We start from the raw sequence: 26,565 nt of genomic DNA on the forward strand, positions 1-26,565 counted from the left end.
GACACAAGGATAATTAGCCAGATGAGACCATATGGAATCAACGATCGGTGCTTCCTGGTTGGCTAGTCATGTGATCAACAGGATGCAACGAGCCATGAGGGAATGTTCTTGTGTAATGAGCCACCGAATGCTAAACATAAAAAGAGTAAACACTGGGAATCACACTAAGAGATTTGTTTTCCATTTGTTCTTGTGGTTAATATTTTACCGTACCACAAACACGGCGACTCATTTGGAATTTAGAATGTTGCATATTCATTAGCGTCCCACCTTTGAGAGTCACGAGCAAATATCTGCCTTGCTAAATGATCATTTTGTTTTAAAATGTTTTTTTTGTATTTTCTTTGAATAATGTTAAATAAAATCAAGTGCTATAGCAGTCAATGCTAATGCTAGCCGCTGTAAAGGCGCGGAATGCATTTAATGAACTGTAAAAAAAAAAAAAAGATCTTTAACATTTTTTTTCAAGTCACTTTCTCCTCTGCTCTCTTTCAGGCTTTACGATTAGCAGAGGAGGAGTGAAGGAGACGAAGAGGAGAAGCACAGCAGCGTGAATGTCGGTGATGAATATCCACACCACCGAAAGGCCCCATCTCAGCTAATGAACTAGGAAGTTCATCAACAGCATTTTGTCAGCAGAAATCGGATCTCACCTCGGTGGGAGCGGAGCTCCACTGAGAGGAACCAGAGAGTGAAGTCAACGGTTGCTCAGATTGTGCAACATGGTGATGCTGATGAGAGCCTTCCTGGTGCTGGTGGGAGTCGCTGCACTCTGTAGTGGTGCTTTAGGGACCCGGAAAAGAAACGCCCCTTTGGACCAACGGGGTCACAAACACAGACATCCAGGTACGACGGCTAGCCAAGCGGTCCCCTTTACCATTTGGTTCTGACTTGTGCCACACAGCGATTCCATTCTGTACACTTTCCAGCGGAACTCGACTTCTGTTTAGCATCTGAAGATGTTTCATCTCTCTTCCAAGAGGCTGCCTTTGCCCTTACTCTAATCTTCTCCCGGAAAGGTTTCAGATCTTATGCATTTGTTTGTTCTGCTATTACAGTCGAAGTCTTTTCTTAATTAAGTATAGCTTAATTTGTTCATTGTTTCCACCGAGGTCCCTCGTGATCGATATTTATTCCCACGTTAGCAGACAGAGGGTTACTTGCCTTGCTAAGGGTCGCCTAATAGCGCTGCATGCTAAAGCGCGTGTCGTTCACACCTCCCACGCTTCCTCAGTCAGCAATTGAACTGGAGACACATAATGTGAACGAGGGTCTCTTCATTAATGAGCTTATTTATTCCCACCCACATTGGAATCCAGGCTATTGAAAATAAAGTGCACTGGTATATCAGCACCAGCTGATATCTCATTTATTTAGCAGAGACTGATCCAAAATAAGGTCTTTATTTAGCACCAAACCTTTTAGGAATGTGAATAATTTTACATCCTTTGCAGAAAAACGTATGAAGAAATTAAATGTGCTTCTATTTTCCTGTAGGTCACTTGTCACTGCATAGACACAGACTGAGGGGAGGGAAGGAAGGGCAGGTACTCCATAGGTCCAAACGAGGATGGGTCTGGAATCAGTTCTTTGTCATCGAGGAGTACACCGGACCTGACCCGGTGCTGGTGGGCAGGGTGAGTATAATAAAAGTCCAAGCTGTAAACCTTTCTGCCATCAACTTCTCTTGAGTCAAACATAATTAGTACCAAAATGTTAATCTAAAATTGGACTCGCTGCTGAATTTAGGGCCCCTCCTTTGCCTCCACTGGCAGCCGAGGCGGCGGCGTCCACAATGACAGCAGACAATTAACTCCAGCGTGATTTGAAAGAGCGTTTCCCATTTATTAAAGGGAGAGGTCACGCTCACGATCAAGGGTGAAAATGATTCGTGGTCCTCCTCCGCCGCAACACGACATTCATAACAAACAGAAATGTTTACAACGCCTCATATTTCATCATCTCTGTGCCATAGAGGATGAATAAGAGTTTAATTGGATGCTGGACATTATTCATTTTTCAGATTACAAACTTTTAGATCTGATTTATTATATATCGAGCAGTCTCATCTCAGAATTCAGCCCTTTTCGTAGACTAGAAATAGAAACCTTATTTCACATCTGCCAAGTATCCAAGCACTATTCTGCTTTCCAGTTTTCCCTGCGGCCCACATCCTATCGCTCTGCAATCGCTCGTCCATCTCCCTTTCCACACCATCTGAAATCCAGATGTTGTCAAAAACCCACCAGCTGCTGACCTTTTCAAGTTCCCCTGTCTCGGCTTTATGTCCTTTTATATTCTACTTTGTCTCACTCTATCTCCTCCTCCTCCTTTCGCCCCATCGACTCCAGCTCCACTCGGACGTAGACTCGGGCAAAGGCTACATCAAGTATATCCTATCCGGAGAAGGTGCCGGGACCATCTTCGTGATTGATGACAAGACGGGCAACATCCACGCCACAAAAACGCTGGACCGCGAGGAGCAAGCTCAGTACACCTTGACCGCCCAGGCCGTCGACAGAGACACAAATAAGCCTTTGGAGCCTCCATCGCAGTTCATCGTGAAAGTTCAGGACATAAACGACAACCCTCCCGAGTTTCTGCATGGGCCGTACTACGCCAGGGTGCCCGAGATGTCCAATGTCGGTGAGTAGTGAAAGGGTAAGGGAAAGTTCAAGGCTGGTGAAGAAGAAACAGGAAGATAAATGCGTGCTAGTAAGTTTCAATGTTTATCTAAAAAAAAATGAGAGCGATGATATCTTACCATCTATTTTAGCTCTGCTCATTCTTTCCTGAGTGGCAACAAAGGACTGAGTGACTGAGTTCGTCATCAGCGTTGGCGACGCTTTCATTTTCATACATAATTAATTATCACAGAAATCTGTGACAGAAAAAAGTGGATAACGGACCATTAGCTGGCTCACTGGGCTCCTGAGAAGCCCTGCGTATTCTTTCAGTCTCCCAATAGGAAAGAAAAATGGGATTAGCGGAAGCATAAAGACGGAAACATTTAGCGCTAGATTGGCATGGGAGCTCCAACCATCCTCCTTAGGAGTCTAATTACTTGGAGCTTCTGATCGATAGATTTTCTTACATTATATATAGTCTGGAGAGTATAAGCTTCTGCAGCAGGACCTGGAATGAACCACATCGTCAGGGCTGCTGTCTGACAGCCAGCGAAATCTCGTCTTTGACATTACCAGATTTCTAAGAGAAGTACTCTAGAAAAGACTTTCGAATAAATTCCGTTCAGATTTTTTGCCTCCCATCCACTTCCCGTTCAGACCTGAATACAGAGGTCTGACGGTTGCGGTCATCCACATTCACGGAAGTGGAACAGAAAGAAAAACTGTAATTTGACTAACTGGATCCATGATCCCTCATGGATGTCAGAATTAGAACAGACAGGAGAGGAAAGGCTCTTTAAAATGAACTTTCCTGGTAATTTACCTGGAATTAAACTTGATTACAGTTACACACCCAGTGGATGTTTTTTATGGTTATGACAACATGAATGGAAGCATTAACCAACACTCCAATAGTCAAGACTCACTACTAGTAGTTTTAAGATCCATAGAAATAAGATAACATGGAAAAAAACTAGCAGTGAAAGACAAATGTCCAAAGAAAGGACATTTCTGCAATTATTCAAAGTCGTTAAAAAGTAATTCACACTTATGAAAATGTGATTTATTTTGCATATTTGCTCAGTTTAACTGTCAACTCCATTTGACAGATCATCTAGACTAGAGGAAGTAACTCAGATTAGAAGTTTTCAGATTATCTGATGGAACGTAAAAGGCTGATAAATCCAGGTGCTGAGCCCAGTAGAAATAAGGATGAAATATGTTTTATTTGAAACACAAAAATCAGTGGCGAGTGGATATTTTCACCTGACAGAAATGGAATGTAGAAAAATAATAGCGCAGAACGGAATCGCCGTGGCTACTCGGCTTCAGCATCTGAGAAACGGGAGAGTCTTTTCCATTTCCTCTCCCCACCCAGATGGTGCAGTCAGGCGAATCGGCAAATTCCTTGTGGCAAGCTTGTTTGTCGAACCATTCTCGGACTGAATCGCTGAGGTAAAGTGATCTCCTGACATGTCTGTCATGTCTGTGTGTCTGTCCTGTAGGTACTTCTGTGATGCAGGTGACAGCCACAGATGCTGATGACCCCACCTACGGCAACAGCGCCAGGCTGGTTTACAGCATTCTGCAAGGACAACCGTATTTCTCTGTGGAGCCTCAGACAGGTAACCCCACCTGGAGTCTGCAGACGATGCAATATTAAAGCCCCGTCACGTAAAGATATAGACAAAAGGACTATCAGGGCTAATGCTAGCTGGACAGCTGTCCTATCAGTTGTGATCCCCCATGCAGCCAAGTACCAAGCAAGTCTCTTTGGATTCATTCGTGATGGTGTGGAAGTTCATCACAGCACCACATACAGCAGTTCACATTCATGCCTATGGTTCATTTACGGTTGCCTCCTCATCTATATTGCATATTATCAGTGGTGGGACGAAGCCAGAGAGCCAAGAAAGTGCCCATGCATGCAGATACAAGGAGAACAGGGTGACCAACATGTAGGGTTTCCAACCGTCCCTTGAAAAACGGAATCATTTGGACGCAGAATGCGGCTCACCTCATTGGGCAAAGCTGGAAAAGCTACGCTTTCAATGTTTTATATTGTTTTATAACACTTGCTGTTAAGCAGGACAGCGTGTTTTGCATATATTCATATTATTCAAAACCATTTTTCCAATCAAAATCAGGTATTTTTGCTTATTATAGATACAGATCTGGTAAATGTTAGGATATTTCACCACCTTTCTTCGTATAGTTAAAAAGAAATTGCTTCATCCAGGTTCTTTCACACATCTGGTTGGCCCTTATTTTATTTTCTCAAGCAGTTGGCAACCCAACAAACATGCCTCAACTTCTGCATCTCTTTATTTACCGCTTGTCACCAACTCCAAACCCAAAATCTGTCTTTCTGCAGGCTTTCCACAGTTTAGCACACTTAATATACAAAGCTTGGAACTCCCTGCTGCAGCACATCTTCTGTGGAAATTGTTGGAGGACCCGCTGTGACAGTGGACCCCAGAGGACATTCAGTCTCTGCAGAGTCAAGGACTAATATTTGGCTGTGTGTTAAATGAAACTGTACGTTAGAGGGGTTAGGGCAGCCACGGAGGTGTGAGTCCGACAGCGTGAAGAAGAACTTAAGAGGAAAGGTTAGGAGAGAGAAATTGGTTCAGTGTGGGTGAGTCCATGGTGAGGCATCGGTTCGGGCATAGAGAGGGAGAGAGATTTGGGCAGAGTAGATCCGTCTCATCAAACCACTGTTGGGTATTTGACTGGCTCAAATCCATAGCTCACATTTCTAATTGGTTTGGAGATTATCAGCTTTCCATGCTGTCACATATACACACACACTATAGCCACACACACACACACACACACTTGGCATAATATGACAGCAGAAAGCACCAACTCCCAGACACTGCAGCTAGACATGTGGAGGAAAAGCAAGAGAGAGAAATGGAAAGAGAGCAGCTGGTGATGAATTAAACAGATCGGGAAGATTAGTAGGGCTTGAAATGGGGAAAATAAGACTTCACACATGTTTAACTGGAGTTCTTATTAATGCGAATGATGAGCGGTGGTGTGTTTTCTTGAAGAAAAGAAATCTTCAAATGAATTGCATCTACCCTAAAGGAATGAAACCACAATTTATTTTCCCAATAAATGTTTCTGTTTTTCAGCTGTGTGAGTTCATGAAATATTCATTCATGATTTATTCTTGCCATTTTCTTTTCAAAATAACATTCTGCAATTAAATAATTTAGATGTGGGTACGTGTGACAGTTTTGGTTACATAGACGAATCTTACCCCAGGGTAGAACAAATGCAACCTGAGCATTACTATGAATCTGCCGTTTCAGGTATAATTCGTACTGCCTTGCCAAACATGGACCGCGAGGCACGCCAGGAATACGACGTCGTCATCCAGGCCAAAGACATGGGAGGTCACATGGGCGGGCTGTCTGGGACCACCGAGGTTAAAATCACCCTCACGGATGTCAACGACAACCCTCCCAAGTTCCCACAGAGTGAGCGCAAACTTATTTTATTCTGTTTTCCATCTATTTATCCTATCCTGTCGATTATACCAATCCACGTGTGTGTGTGTGCACATGTACTGTATGCATGGGTGTGTGTGCACACGACTCTGCTAATAGCTGCTAGCCGGCATTACAGCAGCTGGGAAAGTTACCGTAGGAAGCACAGAAAGCAACTCGAGAAATCAATTATTAAAGATTCCTGGCTCGCCCACTGCAACGTCCTCAGGCATTTAGAGTGTGCGTGTGTGTGTGCGTGCGTGCATGTGTGTGTGTGTGTGTACGTGTGTGTTTGAACCTCTGGTTTGAACCACCTTTGGGAAATGTATCGAATTACCAATTTGTTGAACGACAGAAGCCAGTGAAATACGTATCCCAGGTTGGTCAGGAAAGGGTGATGATGGCGTTCACTGCACAGCCAATGAGAGCTTTATAGCTCTTCTGACGGCGGTGCGATACAGTCCAGTAACACCTTGACTTACGGGTATAATTTGTTGACATCATGCTTTATTGTTTGAGAAACCTGTTGAGTCTAAATGTATCTGGATAGTTTTACCCTCAGCCAAAGTTTCAATCTTTTCTCTTTGGCCCCGCCATTGAATTTCTTCTGGAGCCTCAGTATTATTTTATTTTCCGTTTTTTGTTAAGCATTTTTCCTCTCCCACATTCGCCCCTCCTTCGCCTGCAGCTCTGAGCAGAGCGACTCTTGGCAGAGACTCGGGAGAGTAGCTGGAGGAATGGATGGAGCGAAGAAGAGACAACGGCTCAGGATTTAGCCTATGGAAAAGCTGAACAGGCAAAAAAAAATAAACCGTGAGGAAGGGAATGGGGAAAAAGAGACTGAGAGAAGGAGGACGAGAATGTCATAACAATCACTCGGCTTCCTCTTTACTCCAACGAGCCGACTGTTTCAGTATCTTGCACTGCACAAATCTGATTCTGCAGGTGATAACTACCAAACGACAGCAGTTTGATAGAATTTAGAAGAAGCCCACCTTTCTAAGACCGCGATCCACCGATTGACTGCAGTTCTTTAGAGCTCCTTCATATCTGCTCACCAGTACCACACCAGCCGCTTCACACTATCGAATCACTTTCCCAGCGGCATCAAGTCATCATGATACGTACAAATGATGCTAGACATGGTTAAGCTAAGGAATCTCAAAGGAAGGATTCTTTAATACACCTATTAAAAGTAGCCATAAAGGCATTTGAAATAAGGCAACAAGGACAAAATGCAGGTTTTATTTACAGCAACACCCTGTCAGCCTTGCATGTACCTGCTTAAATCATCGCTAAATATCAGCAGCGCTGAACATCTGCGATACAAGACAACTCATCAAACAACAATATGTTGCGGTAGCGGTTACAGCCATGCATTTATTTATTTATTCATGTGCGCATTTATTTATTTTATTTTGGCGAGGAAGTGGAAGCAGTACAAACACCTGCATGAAAAGCCTCCCAGATGGTGTGAATGAGGACAGTGATCATTTATTTAGTAGCCGGGCAGAGAGAGAGAGGAGAAAAAACAGAACATTTTATAAGCGAGTAAAGAAAGGAAAACTCAGTGAAGAAACATGCAGTAAAAGAGTAAAAATATAACAGCTAGAAAAAGAAGGAACACAATGACAGAGATCAAACAGAGGAGGGCGAGTGAATGCAGCATTTTCGGTTCGCACGGCACGACCGCTCTGTCCCAGGCAGTCTTCGTGGACATGCGGTTCTCTCCCCTTTGACCCAGCGTGAAGCATTTATTTTTTATTTGTCGGCTGCAAAATATGTCAGCGTGCAGAGAGAAGGAGAAGAAGAAACACCAAATGGTTGTTCTTCAACTCTCGCTGACCTCGGTTTCTGCCAAACTGATATGACACAAGAGGTTATGTAAAAACACCCCTCAGCAACTCACGGCGTGTATTTTACACCTAGTTCGTCTGTCCTGTCCTCTCTCACCTGTAGAAGAACGTCCCCATGACAACAGCATCTGAAACGATGCCAGATTAGCTCGTTTTAATTCAGTCCGTGAAATGATTCACCACCACCCGCGTGTCAAAGGATCTATCCATGATGGGAAAACTGCAATCTGATTGGTTAAAAGAGTAAGATATTGCTCCGTACGATCCTTTTTTACCTCCCCAGAAACAGCACAGATAGAAAATTATGTTCGATGAAAACGTAAAACCACTGGTTTCACAAAAGAAGACACGCATGCATGATTGATTTTGGGGCTTCAGTGCACGCTTCATATCTTGTGCTTCTCTTTAGCCTGCAGCATGTATGGCCGACTGCCCGTGTGTCCGGCCGTGCAGTGTTTTTTTCTTCTCTGCTAGAAGCCATTGAAGTTAAGCTACTTAGGAAAAGCAAGAATGGAATGACAGGAGATGAGAGAGAGAGGAAAGGGCAAAGAGAGGGCGGGAATAAAATGAGCTTCGAGCCAGAAAAGGCAGGCAGAAGAGAGAAGAGGCGGAGGGGGGGGGATGGACTTGAGTGAAATAGAGTGGAGAGGGAGGAGCGATGAGACATTTGGAGGTATGGAGCGGAAAGTGGAGAAAGAAATCTGTGAGGGAGATGAAGGGAAAGGTTTTAAGCAATTGAAAGATATACAAGACTTAAAAAGCAAGGCCAGCGATGGAGACAAATGATGGCGTGGAGGGGATCGTTCACGAGAGAAGTGGAAAAAGCCCGAGGGCTGAGGAGCTGGATGAATGAAGCCCTGTGAAAGTTTCTCTTCCAGCAATCTCACGGCTAAATTCCCTGCTTTGCAGGTTGACTAGCGTGATTACACACGCTAATAATGGGCCGCTCCTAAAGTGATGGACACACTCTGCACTTAGTGCTGGAATCCTTAATTAAAAGGAGGGTTCTGAGGAGGCGGGGAGGAAGCGAGGAGGAAATTATGACTTTGGGAAAAGATTGAAGAAAACCTTATAAAATAAGCGTGTTCGGATGAAAAGAAAAGGGTGTATAAAAGATTAGGTAGAAAGAAAGGCTGAGAACAAGACATTTATAAAAGATGAGACTAGACATATGGTCCTACCGCTCTCGTTCTGCAAGCCAGGTGCCGCGTCTCTAAGACACACACAGACGCACCTAACGCTACCGGGGATATTAATGTGCTTTGGGCCTCATAAATATCCTTTGGGCTGAACAAGACAGATGGTAGAGTTCATGATAATCCCTCTCTGCCCTCCAACCCTGAATCAGATAGTAAACAGCGGCAGCCGACCCCCGAATTCTGTAGCGCCTCTTCAGAGAGAACAAGCCACAAGATGACACCGACATCCCCGACGGTGTCGTTGTTTTTCTCCTCCTAGGTGTGTATCCGATGTCTGTATCGGAGGACAAAGTGCCAGGAGAGGAGGTGGGACGTCTTAAGGCCAAAGACACCGACCTGGGAGACAACGGAATGGTGAACTACCGCCTAATAGACGGAGATGGAATGTCCACGTTTGAACTGAGCACCGACTCCGAGACCAGAGAGGCTGTTATCAAACTGAAGAAGGTAAGGAGAGGAGGAATAGAGGGCGGACCGATAGCATGTAGAAACGTTTCTTCTGCCCTCTCTCGGGGCTTTTGGCAATAAGTTGTGAACACAATAGTTCAAATGATGAACTCCTTGTCAATCAGTCGGTTGTCGAATAACGCATTAGGAGTTAAGGCTTTGGCCAACAACAGCATATTAAGTCAATTTCTCACTCTTAGTTTGCTCGCTGTCGACTCCTGAGGGAAATATGTAGCTCCATTAATGTGCCTTTGTTCACAAGCTAGCCGCTAACTTTCACAACCTGCAGGTTGGTCCTGAGCAGGCAGTGCAGAGTGTGTGTGTAGGGGGGGGGGGGGTTGTTGTCGTTGAAAATGCAGCTAATAGAGCAATGAGAGCCAACCACATTTATTGCTGCAAAAATTCATTCATTCATTCATTCATTCATTATCCAACCGCTTATTCCGTCATCGGGTCGCGGGCCAAGCTGGAGCCAATCCCAGCAGTCAATGGGCGAGAGGCGGGGTGCAAAACACACACACACAAAAAAAAGAATTAAAATAATTCATGCTTCTCCAGGCTGGAGAACTCATCTTCACTGCAACCCACCAATGTGAACACACACACATGAACATGAATGCGTGCGCGCACGCACACACACACACACGCATTCAGACATGTAATTACAACGCGTGCTTTAAAGTACGACGGCCTTCCTGGCAGGCTGCATTCCCAGCCTAAACCCACAGCTTGTTTCTACTCATGCTGTGGGAAAATCTCTGTCTGAATCAATCGATAAAAGACCGTTTCATGCTTCTTATTTTCTCACAAGCGGCTGAAGGAGTGATTCCTTTGGAGATCAGTGCTGGAGAATGGCATTAAGACTGCCAGATTTAGGGCCTCTTTTCCCACTGATGTCACCGGTAGTGAGCGGGGAAATGAGCGAGTGATGCAAGACAAGGGAACCCCATCAGGGTTTTTTTTAATGACATAGGTGTATTTGCACTGGGCATCAATGAGGTGGAAATATTTGAACACATGTGAAGCAGAATTGAAATACGGGTCGACTCCTCTAAATCGATCTCATGGGAGCAACTACAAAGGAGGAGCAGATGAATATATGCCACCAGGACATTGTCTTGTGTGTACAGAAGACTTCACTTCAACAGTAACTGTGTCTTTAAGCTTAACTCAATAAGAACAAAACCAGATGTGATCATTCGCTTTAAGCTAGGAACTGCTATCGACGCACCGTGTAAAATCATCCTCAATTTTGCGAAGGTAAAGTCATCATAATCAGATGATTCAAGTCACCGCTCTGGTAGTTGTCATAACTATTTCAAAGGATGCACTCATAAGATCAAGTTTTGCAAAAACGGACTAGAGTAGATTGGACCATAAAAATATAACTAAAAACTTCTGACACGTACACATACTGTACCTGCCCAGGAGCAATCAGGGCGCTGCAATAAGACAGCAAGAGTCCAACAGTCCTTTGTGAAAGGGCACATCCAATCGTAACTAAACCGCAGCTCACTTCAGAATCCGGTGAGGTAACAAATGGCATTTATTATTTTTATTTCAGTGGGAGATTTGTGAGATCGGGAGGAAATTACAGTTCAATGTCAAGTTGAACAGACAAATGTGTGCATGTGTGAAAGTGAGTGATTTACACAACATGGGTCCACACATCTCTTTGAATAATAGCTGGAAGCATAAAGGGTGTGTGTGTGCGCGTCAGGTGCAGGACAGTAAGAGCTCCATCACACCTTGAAACACTAAAACTCCTCCGATTTTTATGTGCGTGTGTATGTAGTAGTGTGTTAGATTATTCTGTCTCGATGCATCTCAGGGGAAATCAGCACCTTTAGGCCCCTGAAGGCAGGAGCATAGTCACACAGGACATGCATACACAAGACACCGTGTACACTCCGGCACCCAAGTACACACAATCAGCTCCAGGAGTAACCGCCGCTAATCTGTATTCCATCGCACTGTTCTTCTCACTCACACACACACACACACACACACACACAGGGGATGAGCTTTAATCAGCTATTCTCTTTCAACTGTGTCCTGACGAAAGCAGTCCATGGCATATTAAGGACCTGGGTGTGCATGTGTGAGAGTGAGAGAGTGTGTGTGTGTGTGAGATTGGGAAACCATTATTGTGAATATTATTATCTCACACTGATTAGACAAAGAGGCCGAGAATGATGAGTAGATTGGGCGATGGAGTGACAGAAGGAGAGAGAGCTGGAGAAGGAGACGGCGATAATGTGATAAATTAAGGGAAAATGAAAGAACTGGGTCGTAGCTGTCCTATTAGCATCGTATCTGACGTCAGCGCATTAAAGCACCTGGATCCGATGCTGCTGCGACCGAACGAGTCTGGCAAAACGCATTAACGAGAAGCATCTCCAGCATCGAGTCTGGTGGCAGCAGCATCACCTCGCAGCACTGAAGCAAGCTGTTTTCAGATGCTACCTGCAGATGGGGAGGACTGGTCACCATATGCGATCATTCACAGCCAAGGGCAATATAATATTCCTGCCCTCAACTCATCCCTGATGCCGTCTCCACCATAAACCTGATTAGAGTCAATAAAAAAAAAAAATAGCATTGCTTCGGCGATGAATTATAAAAGGTATGATCCCATCGTGCTAAATCTTATCAGTTGGCTTCCGTCCATAATAATTTGAATCGCCTCGTGAAGGTAAGCTTGTTAAATACCGGCAACACTTCAAATGCATGAATCTATAGCAGATTCGCTTGTGTTTTATTCCCACTCCTCCCTCTGGGATTTCATTAAGGGATTGGAACATGGAGATGAAAAGATCAAGATTGCTCTCAGGACTTTGCCAGTTAAACATCGTCGTACTTGCTGGCATAATAACGGCGGCATGAAGAGGTTATTATCTGGTTTTATAATCCAACATTGATTCCCAAAAGGACGACGGAGCCGCGGATGAGTCCACGTCGCAGCCAAGTGCTGTTGGCAATACAAAAGTACTCGTAATCATAGCGAGGAGCATCTCTTGTGTATTACAGCTTTTATAGAAATGGCTGCCAAAGCCTTTGTTGACTTAAAATTGTTCCTCGCTGTAGTGCACACTCAGCGAACGAGAATAGAAGCAAAGAGAAAGAGGATGTGGGACACCGTTTGGCTGAGGGTCGTCTCTTTGGAGCCGCTGCTGTTCTGTTTTGTTTTTAGAACTGAAAGAAAATCGGTTGAGAAAATGCGCGCTGCTTTGGCATTGAGCGGCATACCTCAAAGCACGCACTCTAGTCGATTCAATATCGAGGCCATTAAGAGGCAATGGCTTTTCTTCCAATATAGAGTAAGTGAATTGATGCTTGGTTCAATATGAGCGAATTGAATCTCAGAGCTTAACGCTGGCCTACCTGTGCTATTATAAACCCATACGAGGATTTTTAAAAGTATAATAAATGTATAAACACATCATAAATATGCACTGCAAAGCGGAATTTACAAAACGACATTTGAAATGTCGCTCTTGTGATCTGGGACTACAATTTCATCTCTCACCTTGTGACCCGAAGCACTTTTCTGCTCCTTTTATCATGCGGTGTCCCAAACTCCCAAACCTAATCCTGGCTCATTATAAACAGACAAACGTTGTTTTCATCCAAAAATGAAAACGGCCCAACAGAAGCAACCAAACGATTCGGTCCCGATTGGCTGCGGTGCCAGACGACTTATGGGGCATCGTTTAATATCATGCATTCCAATGTGCCCTGAGGTTGAAGTCAACAATTGGATTGATCCATGTATGGTAGTTTTGTAACAGAAAGTAGTGGACTACTGCTTTGAATTCAACTGATGTGACGTTTTTCCATTCGTGCAGCAACAGCTCCCCCTAGCAGAAGATAATACTACTGCAACTCACTGCATTTCTAAAAAACAGACTCACTGCAATCTTTAATTTATAAACTGATTAAGTGGCCGTTTCTCTCTCTTCCCTCTGTCCTAGAGGGTGGACTTTGAGACTAAACAGTCTTACACGTTGAAGGTGGAGGGATCCAACCCTCACATCGACCCTCAGTTCCTCGCTTGGGGACCTTACAAGGATGAAGCCACAATAAAGGTAAGCAAGTGGGAAAAAAAATAATAATAATTCCAATGTTAATGTGAGGAGAAATGACAGCATTATTATTGCAGCATAAGAAACAGAGCTTGTTGGTGTTAGTGTGTGCGGCGAGATGATATCACAGCCGTGTGTGTTTGTGTGTCTGTAGATATCAGTGGAGGATGCAGACGAGCCCCCAGTGTTTGTCGCTCCCAGTTACACATTTGAGGTCGAGGAGAATGCGCCTGAAGGCACCCTGGTGGGACGGGTCCACGCCAAGGACACCGATGTTGCCAACAATCCTGTCAGGTAACACAAAAACAGGGAGACGCACAATGAACTCACACACATTAACCACGGAGACGTTGGAGAATTTTAATTTGCACACTAGAATGGCTTCTCAGTGAGTTTAGTCGGGTTTTCTTCAGCTTGACTAAACAAACAATGTGACTCATAAAGAACGGAGCAGATGATATTTAAAGCAAAATAGGATGACAAAATGAACAACCAGCCAGATCTTTTTCTACACACTTATGACACACCGAGCTTCCAGATTTACCAAGCTGGTAAATGCATCTTTATTTTATTGGCCAAATCCCCATAATAATGTGAACGATGGCTCTATTCACGTCTCAATTCAGATGAGTGGTAAATGTTTTATAATACGAGACGCACATATGTTGGAATGCACATTTATACAAAATGACCAGCACTTTAATAGCTCTATTCTGTGTTGCTCCCCGCCTCCTTAGATACATGATCCCTCGGTACACAGACGTAGAGCAGTTCTTCAGCATCAACTCAGAGGACGGCTTGATCACCACGACGAGACCGATGGACAGAGAGACACAGGCCTGGCATAACATATCAGTGTCAGCGACGGAGATTGGTACCTATGCTCATTCATTTTGTAGTAGCTGATGCTAAGTGGCAAAATGTCCTGTGAAACGAAAGCTGCTGCAGAGGGAAGCCGTTTCAATGAAGGGTTGTAAATCAAATGCGCGTTTTTGTGCTTTCTTCTTTACCCCACCTGAAGAGGCAAAGGAATAAAATCCATGTCTGTATTTTGACACCACATAGTCAGCTATGCTAACCTTCACCACCGGAAAAACAAATCTGAAGAATGAAAAAGAAATTGAGTTTGACATTCCGGCGTAACATTTACACTCTCGTACCCACTGCTGTTAAAAAGTGAAGGGTCCAATAGCCAGACTGTCAGCGCTAAATAACTTAATTTCCAGCCTTTTCAGGAGCAGTTAAAGAGCTGCAGTCTGCCTGTATGTGATTTTAGTGCAACTGAAATGATGAGACAAAGACGGACAAACCACCACGCTGTACAATTGCATTCTGCGGCGCTTTATACACTTCCAAGACATCTTACAGATCTGAAGTTTTTCCCTCTGGGAGTGACTAAAGTTAGCAGCACTTAGACCTCGGTAAACTAATTATGTATTCAGCTTCGGGCCGGAGGGCTTGGCTTTCGCCGATCCTTTGTTGTATTATATTTTTTGATTGCAGCTCTCTGACTGTGGTCAGTGTCGATATCAATGACCCGCATATGCAAGGGTTGCGTCAACATCCAGATTGTCCACATGGGCTTCATAATATTTTCATGCAAGGCTTAAATCAGAAATAGAAACAAGAGTGGCTCTTTGCCAGGTTAAAAGTCACATTTGACTGTAAATTCTGGCCGACTCTGCCCCTTTTCTACAATGTGAAAGGCAAATAGACTAAAAAGCAGAACAATGGTGAGAACAAACTGTTTCGTAGATTTTAACGGTGTCTTGCGGCTGCACAGTGGGTTTGTAAGCTACTGCTCAGTGACGTAAAGATGAAATCCTGATACAGCGAAATGGAAGCAAAAAAAAAAAAAAGGTAAAGTGAAAGCAGTTGAGGCATTTCTGAAACCGTACGCTACAATCTCGCTAATTATACAGCGTGAACAAGGGGCGAAGAGAGGGGGAATACGAGTTTTACCACGGGCCTTCCGGATCTTTTCCTACCCAGCTCCAACCCCACAATCGTCGAGTCCAGCGAGCCACAGGGGCCCCACCCCGGTATTCTGTGGTCGGGGCTCAAGCTAGCAGAGCGCCGCGTGGCTTCCCTGCGGTGTGCTAGACGCCAGACAGCCAGATGGAAACAGGCACACCGCCCACAAAGATAGGACCATTGCAAGCTATGCTAACCACGTACAGACCCTGGGAAGCTGAATAAATGTCTTCTAATCACAGGGTAGTGGAAAAATAATACCATCATGAATTGCAGCTATGCAAGGCAGTGCAGTATAGAAATGTAGTTTTTTGGGGGGATGGATGGACAAAGAAATATACAGCTCTCTCTGGGTCTTTCTTTCCAATATTCTGTGTGACTCACTTCAGTTTTGCTGTATGATGATGTTTCAACCGCCACCCCGGTTTAATCTCCAGTAGGTCTAATTTGACATTTTTCACTTCTGCCTATCAAAATAATTTGGGGGGCAGAGTGAGCAGGTTGAGTGTCGCACTGACTAATTTTGAATGCTTAGAAGCCCATGTCTGTATAGAACAAACGGCCGCTTGAGTGACTCGCCGACTGACAGGCAATCTTGCTGGAAAATATTCAGCGTTAGTTTTGTGTTCAGATGATGTTAAACATGGATTAGGATGCAGACAAACAAGCGAGGACGCTCACACAACTTGAGAACGAATTCAATCTATTGTAAGCGACTGACGCTTTGCGTTCTTGTAACGGCGGTGTGCTGACAACTTTTCCCGTAACTGTGTTTGTGTGTGTGTAGGGGGCCACCACCAAGACACCAAAGTGCGTGTTAACATCAAAGTGAAAGACGTAAACGACAACGCCCCAGAGCTCGATACCAACAATGAAGTCCTCATGTGTGAAACTGTGGCACCCGGGAAGGTACGTCCATCTTTTTTTTTTAGATGCGTGGGACATTGCGTTTGTGGATTTGTTCTGGGAAACTATGTTAAGCAAAGCAAACGTACCCACAAACCTTGTTTACAATGGTGTGTTTCTGTCTCTGTGTGTGTGTGTGTGTGTGTGTGTGGTTAGGTTATTGAAACAGTGAGTGCAGTGGACAAAGACGAGATGGCTCACAGGCAACACTTCACGTTCAGCCTCTCTCCAGAAGTCGCCAACAACCAAAACTTCTCCCTCAAAGACAATAGAGGTAGTGAACCTACCTTTCATTTCATCTCATCCTCTCTTTTCATTTCTAATCTCTTCCAACCATCAATCCGAGGTTTTCTACATCTTTCTACCCCCTTTCACTGAGATCAAAGTATAAGCAGATGGATGCTTGCACTACCTTGTAGAAAGCAGCAGGTGCTCCGAATCACTTCTTAACACAAATGCACATGCTGTATTAATTGCAGTGGGGTCTCTGTCCGTCTGTACATATATCTCTGGGGGCCCACTGATTCAATTACGTTTTCTGAGTACTGACAGAGAGACTAAAATGTGAGAAAGGAGGAATAGAATAGAATGGAAAAGGATATTCAGGTAGATATAGCGGTGGGAGACTGAGCATGCACGTGGAAATGTTAATCGTTTTCAGCTAATTTTACAATCGACAAGGAGGGAAGCATGCAGTTTGATTGACTAAGCATGATAATAAAATTAGGGCGTATGTCATCTGTCTGCGAGGGAGCTGCAGAGCTTGCAGTAGAGCAGCAAACAATGGTGATAGTTGGAGGATACACCCTGTTCCCTTCCCTTTCCTCGACTTGTCCAGCTGTTCCCTCGGCCCCTGGTACTCCTCTGGCTTGATTTCCACATCTATCACAACTGTGTCTGGTTGGTACGCCAGCAGCTGTTTGGGAATCTGGAACTGAAAGTCCATCAAGATCTTTGCTGAGCTCCTTGCTTCGTCATAATTTCCATTGGCCATTGGGATACCTGCAACATGTCGTGTTTTTTTATATATATATATATTTAAAATATCCTCCACCAATGACTGGACTCTGAATTTAACTGGAATTTGACATCATAATAAAAAATAGCAAACTGTCAAAATGCAGACTTTCATACTGGGGCGAACTCAGATTGTAGTTTTGTGTTGAATCTTTGTGTAATTCCACCTTCTCTACTTTCTGACATATTTCATCATCTGTCCCTTCAGACAGCACAGCCAGCATCTACGTGATCCGTAAGGGATTCAGCCGTCTGACACAGGACGTCTACTACCTTCCCATCAAGATAAATGACAACGGTTTCCCCGCAATAAGCAGCACCAACACGCTGACCATCAGAGTCTGTTCCTGCGACAGCAAAAACACCATTCTCTCCTGTAACGTGGAGCCCTACGTCCTACCGGCTGGTCTCAGCACTGGGGCGCTGATAGCCATTCTGGCCTGCATCGTCATTCTGCTGGGTAAGGAGCTAATCACTTCGGGAATTCCATAAATGACAACTTATAACATTTTCCGTTTTTGACAGACTTCCAATTGGTTCCCTCTCATTATCTAGAATCGTTTTTGTAGTACATATATATATATATATATAAGTGTATCGTCATACTTGCTCACATTTGCAATATATATGGTAATATTTCAGAAGCCTGACATCTTGATAACCTCTTGTGATTAAAATGGAATGTCTGTATGCAGCATGGCACACTACAATAATACATTAATGAAAGTGCCAATGGTCTAATCACACTATAATTAATCTAATACCGTGCTAATCGCTTGCTGACTTGCTTCCATTTTCTGAGAGATTTTGTCTGTGTCCCTCTGGCAGCCATCGTCGTGTTGTTTGTTGCACTGAGGCGTCAAAAGAAGGAGCCACTGATCGTGTTTGAGGAGGAGGACATCAGGGAGAATATTATTACGTATGATGATGAGGGAGGTGGCGAGGAGGACACAGAAGCTTTCGACATCGCTACACTGCAGGTATGAGATGCATCAGACTGCAAAGAATTTGTAAATTATGACAAAACGTGTCCTGAGCTTCAACTTCCAAACATTTGTATCTGTCATCGGATTGTCTTGTTTACTTATTTGCCAATACGCTTAGTCAATATTCCTACATTGTGTCCCTTCCTAATTCAACTGACAATAAGGTAAAAAATGTGTCTGACTCATTTTGTAGAACTTTCTTCTGGCTCTTTGCACCTTGAACTGACTGGTGTGCTCTTTCTAATTGTTCAGAACCCAGACGGGGCGAACGGCTTCCTGCCGAGGAAGGACATCAAACCAGAGCTTCAGTATCCCCTCAGGCCCGGCAGCGGTCGCCCCGCAGCAAACAGCGTCGACGTCAATGATTTCATAAAGACTCGAATCGCAGAGGCCGACAGCGACCCGACAGCACCTCCTTACGATTCCATTCAGATCTACGGATATGAAGGCAGAGGATCATTGGCTGGCTCACTGAGCTCCCTCGAGTCGGTCACAACAGAGTCTGACTTGGATTATGACTATCTGCAGAGTTGGGGGCCAAGGTTCAAGAAGCTGGCAGAGTTGTATGGGACCAAAGACTGCTCCATTCACGATGAGTATGAGGGCGAGGACTCTTAACGGTGGTCCTACTGAGCGGACGCCCTCTGATTACTGGTTCAACTGAGGGTTCTCACTCCTTCCTTGTTACAACCACCACTTGATAAATTCATGACAATTTGTCAACAATTTGTCCTCCAAGACGATTTGTTAACGAACATTTAGTGAACACTTGGATTCCAACCGCCCCGACTTTTCCACCCAAAGGTCTCTCCTTGTCCTCCTATTGTCCAGCCGTCTTTCTACAGACTGTGCATTATGTTAGGTTGAAAGCAAATTGAAAGTAAATTGTTGGGGGGTGGGGGGGGGGGGGGGGGGTTGCAGTGTGATCAAAACCAATCGTTTATATCTGATTGTTTAGTTTATTAGACGTTCTATATGCTTTTATGGACTGGATTTACGTACTTCCTCAGTGAATCCCGGGAAAGACGGCGTTCCCTTCACAGGGTTCTTGACTGGGATAAGTTTCCCTTGGTTGTACGTAAAAGACATGCAGAGAAAAAGAGGTGGAAAGAGACAGAAGCAAATTAGAAAAAAAGGTCTGAGAGATTCAGCTTGATGTTACGGAAGAGACGTAAAGGATTATGGAGATGTGTCCGCCAAATGTGTTGTTTGTGAAGAATTGAGCAGGTGCTGTGGTTTAGACAGCGTGACAGACTCTGGGTTGTTGATACTGTGAAGATGCTCGCAGCATCTTCACAGTATGGTGGCCTTATAATAAATAAACAACAACTCCAGGGGTAAACACACAACAATTGTAATGATAGACCACTGGCTTCCGTAGCTATACACCGACGAGGAAACACTCGAGGATGGAATATCTCTTCACTCTCACACAGAGACACCGGCGACATGGATTCAATTTAAAAACCTGTGGACGATTCTTTGTCATTCACCGCAGAGAAGATGTGAAAAGAGAAGCCGCCCTTCTCCACCCCTCCCCCCCACCCACCCCACCCCCCATTCCTCAAACAAACAATCACTTCCTCATTCAGAGTCCATCGACGATCAATCACCATGAGTAAAAACCTGTGAGCTCCAAAAAATCGCCTTAAACTTAATGAACACTCTTGCAATGCTTTGCATTCCCTTTTGTTTTTTTTTAGAGGCAGACATGTGATGTACCACTTTGAGGATCCAACTTCCCTCCCGCGCTCCAAAACCAGGATGAGGGGCTTCTGCCAGCGCTGTACATGGAGACTGGGAAAATGTGCATTGGGTGAATTCCGAGCAGCAGCTATGTTGACGGCAACATCTGTTGCATCGACGTAAATTGCTGTTCACATTGGAAAATAACACAAGGCATGTTTTCTGAGCCACATATATGGAGAGGCTGAAACCAGAACGTCCTTTTAAGCGTGTAGATTCCTGTTCAATCTCTTAATGTTATTATTATGGTTGTTTTATGTTATATTACTATTGTCAATAATTGTTAATTCTTTTGCTGCGGCTACACAGGAACATCATGTTTAACGCTACGCAGAATTCTTATGGATGTCTAAACATGGAGAAATAACGTCCTGTTGGATTTTCAATTTGAGAAAGCTAGAAGAAATTACTGCAGAAAGTTTAGCGTCAGCTTTAGAATATGTGTGAAACAATCTCAATCATTTATTTTCTTTTAATATATTATTTGCCTTTTTTGTTCGTTTTCCCTGGTTAAGAGGGCAATCTGTGTTTGTTGCAGTGAGAGAACGCCTCGTTTTTATTCTCCGTCAAGTTTTATGGTACCAATTTGTACAATTTTAAAAGTTCTTATTTTAGTATACATGCAGAATATTCCAGTATTACAACAAAAACATGTTAAGAAGATTAAAAAATGTTACAGCATCACACTTATATTTTCTGAACATTGTATTGTTGCTTTACTATGTGCTTCAATCTCCGAAGCGAAAAAAAAACAACAACTTTGAAATAAATGCTCTTTTTATAAAATTACATTGCACAGTGTGTGAGAGTAAACTTTGTTAACTCCATGTCAAGAAGTCAAATGTACCATGGGTACTGTATTACATTTGCAAATGTTAGTCTTATAAATTATGAATGCCAACATGTCATGTTTGAACTTCTGCACCTGACTGAAGATTTCTAGCTGCGTCCCTCTGGGAGAACCAAAGAAGAGACAGTAGGACATAATGAATCGAGAATCAATCAGAAAAAGAAGGACAAGGAAACTGTTGTGCGTGCTAGCTAGAGGAGAGCGAGACGGGAAGGACTGAGGAGACAGATGAGAGAACTTGCAAGGGAAGGAGTTTAAAGAGGTGACAGTTGAAAAGCCGGAGGACCCTGAGAGGAGGGGAAGAAGGGATGTGAACATTTATACCTGTTTATGCAAGCTTCCTTTCTCAGCAGGAAGGGAGACAGATGCAAAGACAAGGACAACAAGGTGGGACAGCAAACGGGCCAAATGTGATCCAAGTGTATAATCATTTGTTTTTGCAATTCAAATGAAGTTTAGCAAAATGAATACCATCTTTTTTTTGTCCTCTGGATCACAATCAGCTTCCTGCTATTCTAGGTTGTAATAGCTCATTCCTGTCATGCTCTTCTGTTCGTCAAACAATTGCAAGGAATACTTGTTACAGGACCTGACGCAATGCTGTGATGTTTGTCAGCACCGACACGAACAATACTTTCACTTTTGCATATCAAGAGAGAACTCTTCCACATCCTGCAAGTAAACTGCAAGCTGCATGAGTAGTTAAGGACCTTTCAATGTAAAAGAAGCAGAAATGTTTCTAATTCATGTGGATTCGTTTGTGAGAAGCTGCCACCTCACCTACACTCATGTCGTATCCAATATACAATACAATGCCCTCTTTATCTTCACTAGCAAAAGAAAAATCTATCCTTTCTTCGAGTCCTGACTTATTCTTCCTCACCTATATTCTTGATTTAATTCCCTACTGAGGTCAAAGAAAAGCTATTACAAAAATACATTTTAAGCATTCATCCTCAGCTGGACGAATTAGCTGGACCAACTTTTACTGCTTACCATTCTTATTTATATTATTTCACTTTTACGATCTCACTGCACTTAAAAACACCCTTTTTTTTTTTACAATCCTCTATTTTCCAGCTGACACCTCGCCTTCCCCTCGACTCGATTTCCGTCCTCAGTCCCTTTACATCCACGTCGCTCTGCATCTCGCTCCTCACGCGCCTCTTCAGATAATTACAGTTCATTCTGTTTCAGCGTGTAGGGGGATTCCAGGCTGGCTAAAGCCCGATTAGTTTTTAATCATGGAGTGGCACTTGAGTAAACAGGGAAATATTCTTTCCGTCACTCCAGAGAGGTGAAGTGTGTGTGTGAAACAGTTTGTGTACAAATTGAATGCTGGATTAATGTCCTTGGGTGAACCACAAGCAGACAGACAGTCAGAAAGTTCATTAACTAGCATGGCAGGCAGACAGTAAAGTCGCTATTCATCCGGTTTGCCAGTGTGGCTACAAGTTGGTTAGATGTATAGAGAATGTGTTTTTCTACCAGCTATTTAAGCTCGTCATTAGAAGCTGACAATGAGCATAACGTTTGTGAGTGAATCCAGCTTCTGAATGATTGGCTGCTCTGCGTCGGAGGGAGAAGTTAGCCATGTGATGCCGTCTAACCTCCTGATAGAAAAATCTACGATGTAGCCATTATAACAACACGGCAACGTCGTCGACATATGCAGCCTCCAAATGATAAGAATAATAACGTCACCTTCATGCCGACTTTTCTCGCATGTCTTACTCACTTTCTGTATTTCTCTGCTGGCTGTTAAACGACAAATTTCCAGACAATAATAACCATTGAAGACAAATGTCTACCGTTAAAAAACACTAAACTATTTTGTAGATTAAAAAGCCTGTTGAAAAAATGCTCATAGACCGAAACTCTCTCTTAGCAAACACTTTCTGGTAATTTCATAAATGAGTTGAAGTTGAAAGACAGAACTGTTTGTTGATAATGATGTTTGCCACGTTGTCAGACATGCCCTCAGGTGGGATTTTCTTTTTTTCACTCACAAAGATCAACACAGGAGCCAACTCTAATCCAATGACTGCAGAATCTAAATCTCAGCTGCGTGCTGCACCTGCTGCATGTCCCGGGGAAATAAGAGGAACTAAAGCGGTTTTTCATGCTATTTCAGAGAAATTGAAGGTTGTGTTGGCAATTAGTTGAGATAAAAACTTAGCACTGTTTGAAGCCACCAGCTGGACTATTATGTGTCAAAATCTGGCTTGGTACTCAAAGCTGTGTCATGGGAAGATTAAATGGTTCCCCAAATGATTTAGAACAAATCGGTATTCAAGCCTGACAGAATTATTTTGAAAATGCTTCTCCAAATGGCGCAGTACGCAGGAAAAGTTCTATTTGTCAAAATACTAAATAAAAGGCATTCTCATCCAAGAGGACGGCTTTAAATGGATTAAAAAGTACCAACCGATAGTGTAATGCATAATGAATGAAGTCTGCTTGTGCCTCTCCTTCTCTTTCGTTCTGTCCATTTAACATGCACTGTTGAAACGGATTGCTATTCTAAAAGCATTATAAAATGCCAGTTTCTGCTGTGGTATTTCCCCATCGATTCATGTTTGAAGGTCATGTCTTATCAATGTGCTGCTTTATCCACTCAGTTTCCCCACAAAGCAAAAACATACTGAAAAAAGAAAAAATTCCATCAATTCAAAATTAAACCCAGCAAGCTGCAATGGACTTCCATCTTTTGACGCCTTTCTATCAGAACCAGCATGAATTTCGTTTTTTTTCTTTCTGGTAATTTGTGCTTCAGTGACTCTAATGTGCCTTTGATGGTTGTGACCCTACTGCTAGTTTATTGGTTTCCCATTCATCCATCTATATTTACTTGCTGCTTTTCCACCTGGCGGCTCACGGCAGTTGCTGGAGCATGTTACACCTCAGACGTGTCACCAGCACATTGCGGGGCCATACAGAGACGGCCAACCATTCAAACACACGTCAAATGTTTGTCACTTCACATGCCAGTGATGGCGTCGTTATGGCTAATGGATCTCCGCCGCCCAAAATCACTTCCTAGCTCATGTCTGTGGTAAAGAGTGTTTTCACAGCTCCGCTATTCAGAATTCTGGAGGATGGTCAATAACGTTGCACGAGCATCGACTTTTTATTTCTCTTCCGTGGCCGCAAGCAGGATATGCAACATCTCCGTAACTATTATGTTTATCTAGGGACATTACCACCAACTGAAGTAAGTAATTAACCCACAGCAGGATGGACTTTATTCCCCTAACATATCTGCTAGACTCTGCCACGTAAACAGGTTACTGACAAGGTCACGTTGATTACAGGGTTGACCTTGGCCGGTTCCGTCAGGCTTTGGGTCTGCTAACCTACAGCGCTACAGAAAACCTAGCAATCATGTGAATTTATATAATTAGAGAGAAGGTCAAGGTGGAGGACATTCAGAGATCTCTTTACCTTCGTGAAAGCGCCAATACCACACTGGTAAATCCTGCACTGAAACCTTTTAAGCAACAGTTTGCAAAGAAAACCAATACCTGTCCACATTGGCCTGCTTGTTTTTCTACTGAAGACTTTACAAATGGATTGTTTTGGGAAGGCGTAGAATGGCCCAGGGAACAATCTATAAGAGTTATCGTCTGAATTCAGAATTATTGCCGTCTTTGGACGGGGGCAATCAAAACATTTTCACGTATACCTTCATGGATCGTACCTACCGGTAACATTACATGACATCCCTTTGAGTTCTAGCATGAATCAAAGTCTGATGTATTGTTCAAAATCCGGTGATTATTTTTTATGTATTATTATTTTACAGGGCTAATGCAAAATACTATCTCAATTATCCAAACCCTACAGTGGCACAAGTTAATTTAAATGAACTTTTTAATGAACTTGTCACTGAAGGGTTCGGATTGAAGGTTACGTAAAGCAATCATTGGTCTGCTTAATCTTTCATAAAGCTCATTTCCAGAAACATCATCTTTCTTCCGCTGACCCCAGTCGGACGTTTTTAGGGGAGGAGTTGGGATGCTCGCTACAAACAGGCTACTCACGCCTTTTGTCAAACTCAGTGTCCAACTCGAGCTGGTCGTCAAAAGAAAGCGTGGATGCTATTAAATATACAGAGAGAAGCTGTAAAGATGAACTATTGCACATTCAATTTTAGCTTCAAACTCTTACAGGACACACGAAAATCATATTTTCTGATCGAGTCCATCAAGATTCGTCTCATGATTGCTTTGCTCCTAAATCAACAACTCAGCCGAGGCATCGTGAGCTCGCATGCAGCGGAGGACGCCGTCACTACAATTTGAGATATGAAACAAAAAGCAGAAGGAAGAGGAGGAAAAAAAAAACGGGGAAGACAATATAAAAAAGGACGGGAAAGACACACACACACAGGCTTCCATTTAGCATCAACTGAACCCGCTCATATTTAATGCATATTTAATGAACTGATCTTTCATTGCAAATCTAAAGCTAATCTGGTGTGTTATGAATCCTCTTTGCTGGTTAGCCAATGTGATAAATCTGACAGTAGCTGTGAAGTGTGTGTGTGTGTGTGTGTGTTGATTTCAGTGATGTGTGAACATGTGCGGGGTCTCTGCGAGTGGTCTGTGTGTATTGGTAAAGCCCTTGCTGGGGTTGTGTGTGGCTCACAGATGGGTTGGATATGCAGAGTGGGCACGGGGGGGGGGCTAACTGTGCTACAAGCCATATCAGCCAACAGTGTCATTACTCACAATTAAACTCTAAACAGATTAAACAGTGGGCTGACAACCAGCCACCCAAGGAGTAGAAAGAAAGAAACGCCATCATTATTGGCTCCGTCTCCATCATTTTGGTTCATTCTCGGCTCCTTCACGCCGATGATTTTTTTTATTGTCACGATCTGAACTTGCGTTTAAAAAAATATATATAAATGCCTCCATTACTGACTTCACCTCCAAACCGAGGGGTCGCTTTAATGGTTACACAGGCATGCAGGCTGAACCCATATCTGGTTGTCAGTGCTGCCTGGGGATACTGGTAATTTGGTTTTGCCAATGCACACCAGTAATTCCAATCAGACATCCAGATGGTAAAATGATTTAGTGGAGATTTATAGCAAACGGTGGGACAAAACACCAACAGCAGTAAAAACAAGCGAAACCCACCGATGCTCGATTCTACCAGATTACAGAGATGCTGCACAGATGACAGAGCGGAGACCAACTGGCCGATCTTTACTGGATAGTCATTGTGGGCAGTTAGATCTGGGATCAATAAATACCGATTAGAGGGGTCTAAATAGATAAACACCAAAACAGTTTCTCTAATCACTCACCAGAGCTGGAACCGTTCCAGAGGACAACAGAGAACATGAGTGAAATGCGTAAACCACC

At 43.5% G+C, this 26,565-nt stretch overlaps 1 protein-coding gene across 1 annotated transcript; it reads left to right on the forward strand.

Moving 5' to 3' along the window:
* The first annotated feature begins 722 nt into the window (after window positions 1-722).
* cdh11 (cadherin 11, type 2, OB-cadherin (osteoblast)) lies at window positions 723-19,212 on the forward strand. Its single transcript, XM_068741643.1, has 14 exons — window positions 723-846; window positions 1,498-1,637; window positions 2,352-2,646; window positions 4,133-4,252; window positions 5,948-6,115; window positions 9,439-9,626; window positions 13,601-13,714; window positions 13,866-14,005; window positions 14,449-14,585; window positions 16,473-16,594; window positions 16,748-16,865; window positions 17,817-18,068; window positions 18,437-18,588; window positions 18,847-19,212. Exons 1-14 carry the CDS (start codon window positions 723-725, stop codon window positions 19,210-19,212), a joined length of 2,436 nt encoding a protein of 811 aa, XP_068597744.1.
* The last annotated feature ends 7,353 nt before the right edge of the window (window positions 19,213-26,565 follow it).

This window comes from Brachionichthys hirsutus, chromosome 7 (assembly GCF_040956055.1).
Source record: "Brachionichthys hirsutus isolate HB-005 chromosome 7, CSIRO-AGI_Bhir_v1, whole genome shotgun sequence".
In the NCBI taxonomy this organism is placed as follows: domain Eukaryota; kingdom Metazoa; phylum Chordata; class Actinopteri; order Lophiiformes; family Brachionichthyidae; genus Brachionichthys; species Brachionichthys hirsutus.

Coding starts and splice junctions, on each gene's coding strand:
- cdh11 (XM_068741643.1), top strand. CDS start 723: ATGGTGATGCTGATGAGAGCCTTCCTGGTGCTGGTGGGAGTCGCTGCA. Junction 6,116..9,438: donor CCCTCCCAAGTTCCCACAGA/GTGAGCGCAAAC, acceptor TTCTCCTCCTAG/GTGTGTATCCGATGTCTGTA. Junction 14,006..14,448: donor GTTGCCAACAATCCTGTCAG/GTAACACAAAAA, acceptor CCGCCTCCTTAG/ATACATGATCCCTCGGTACA.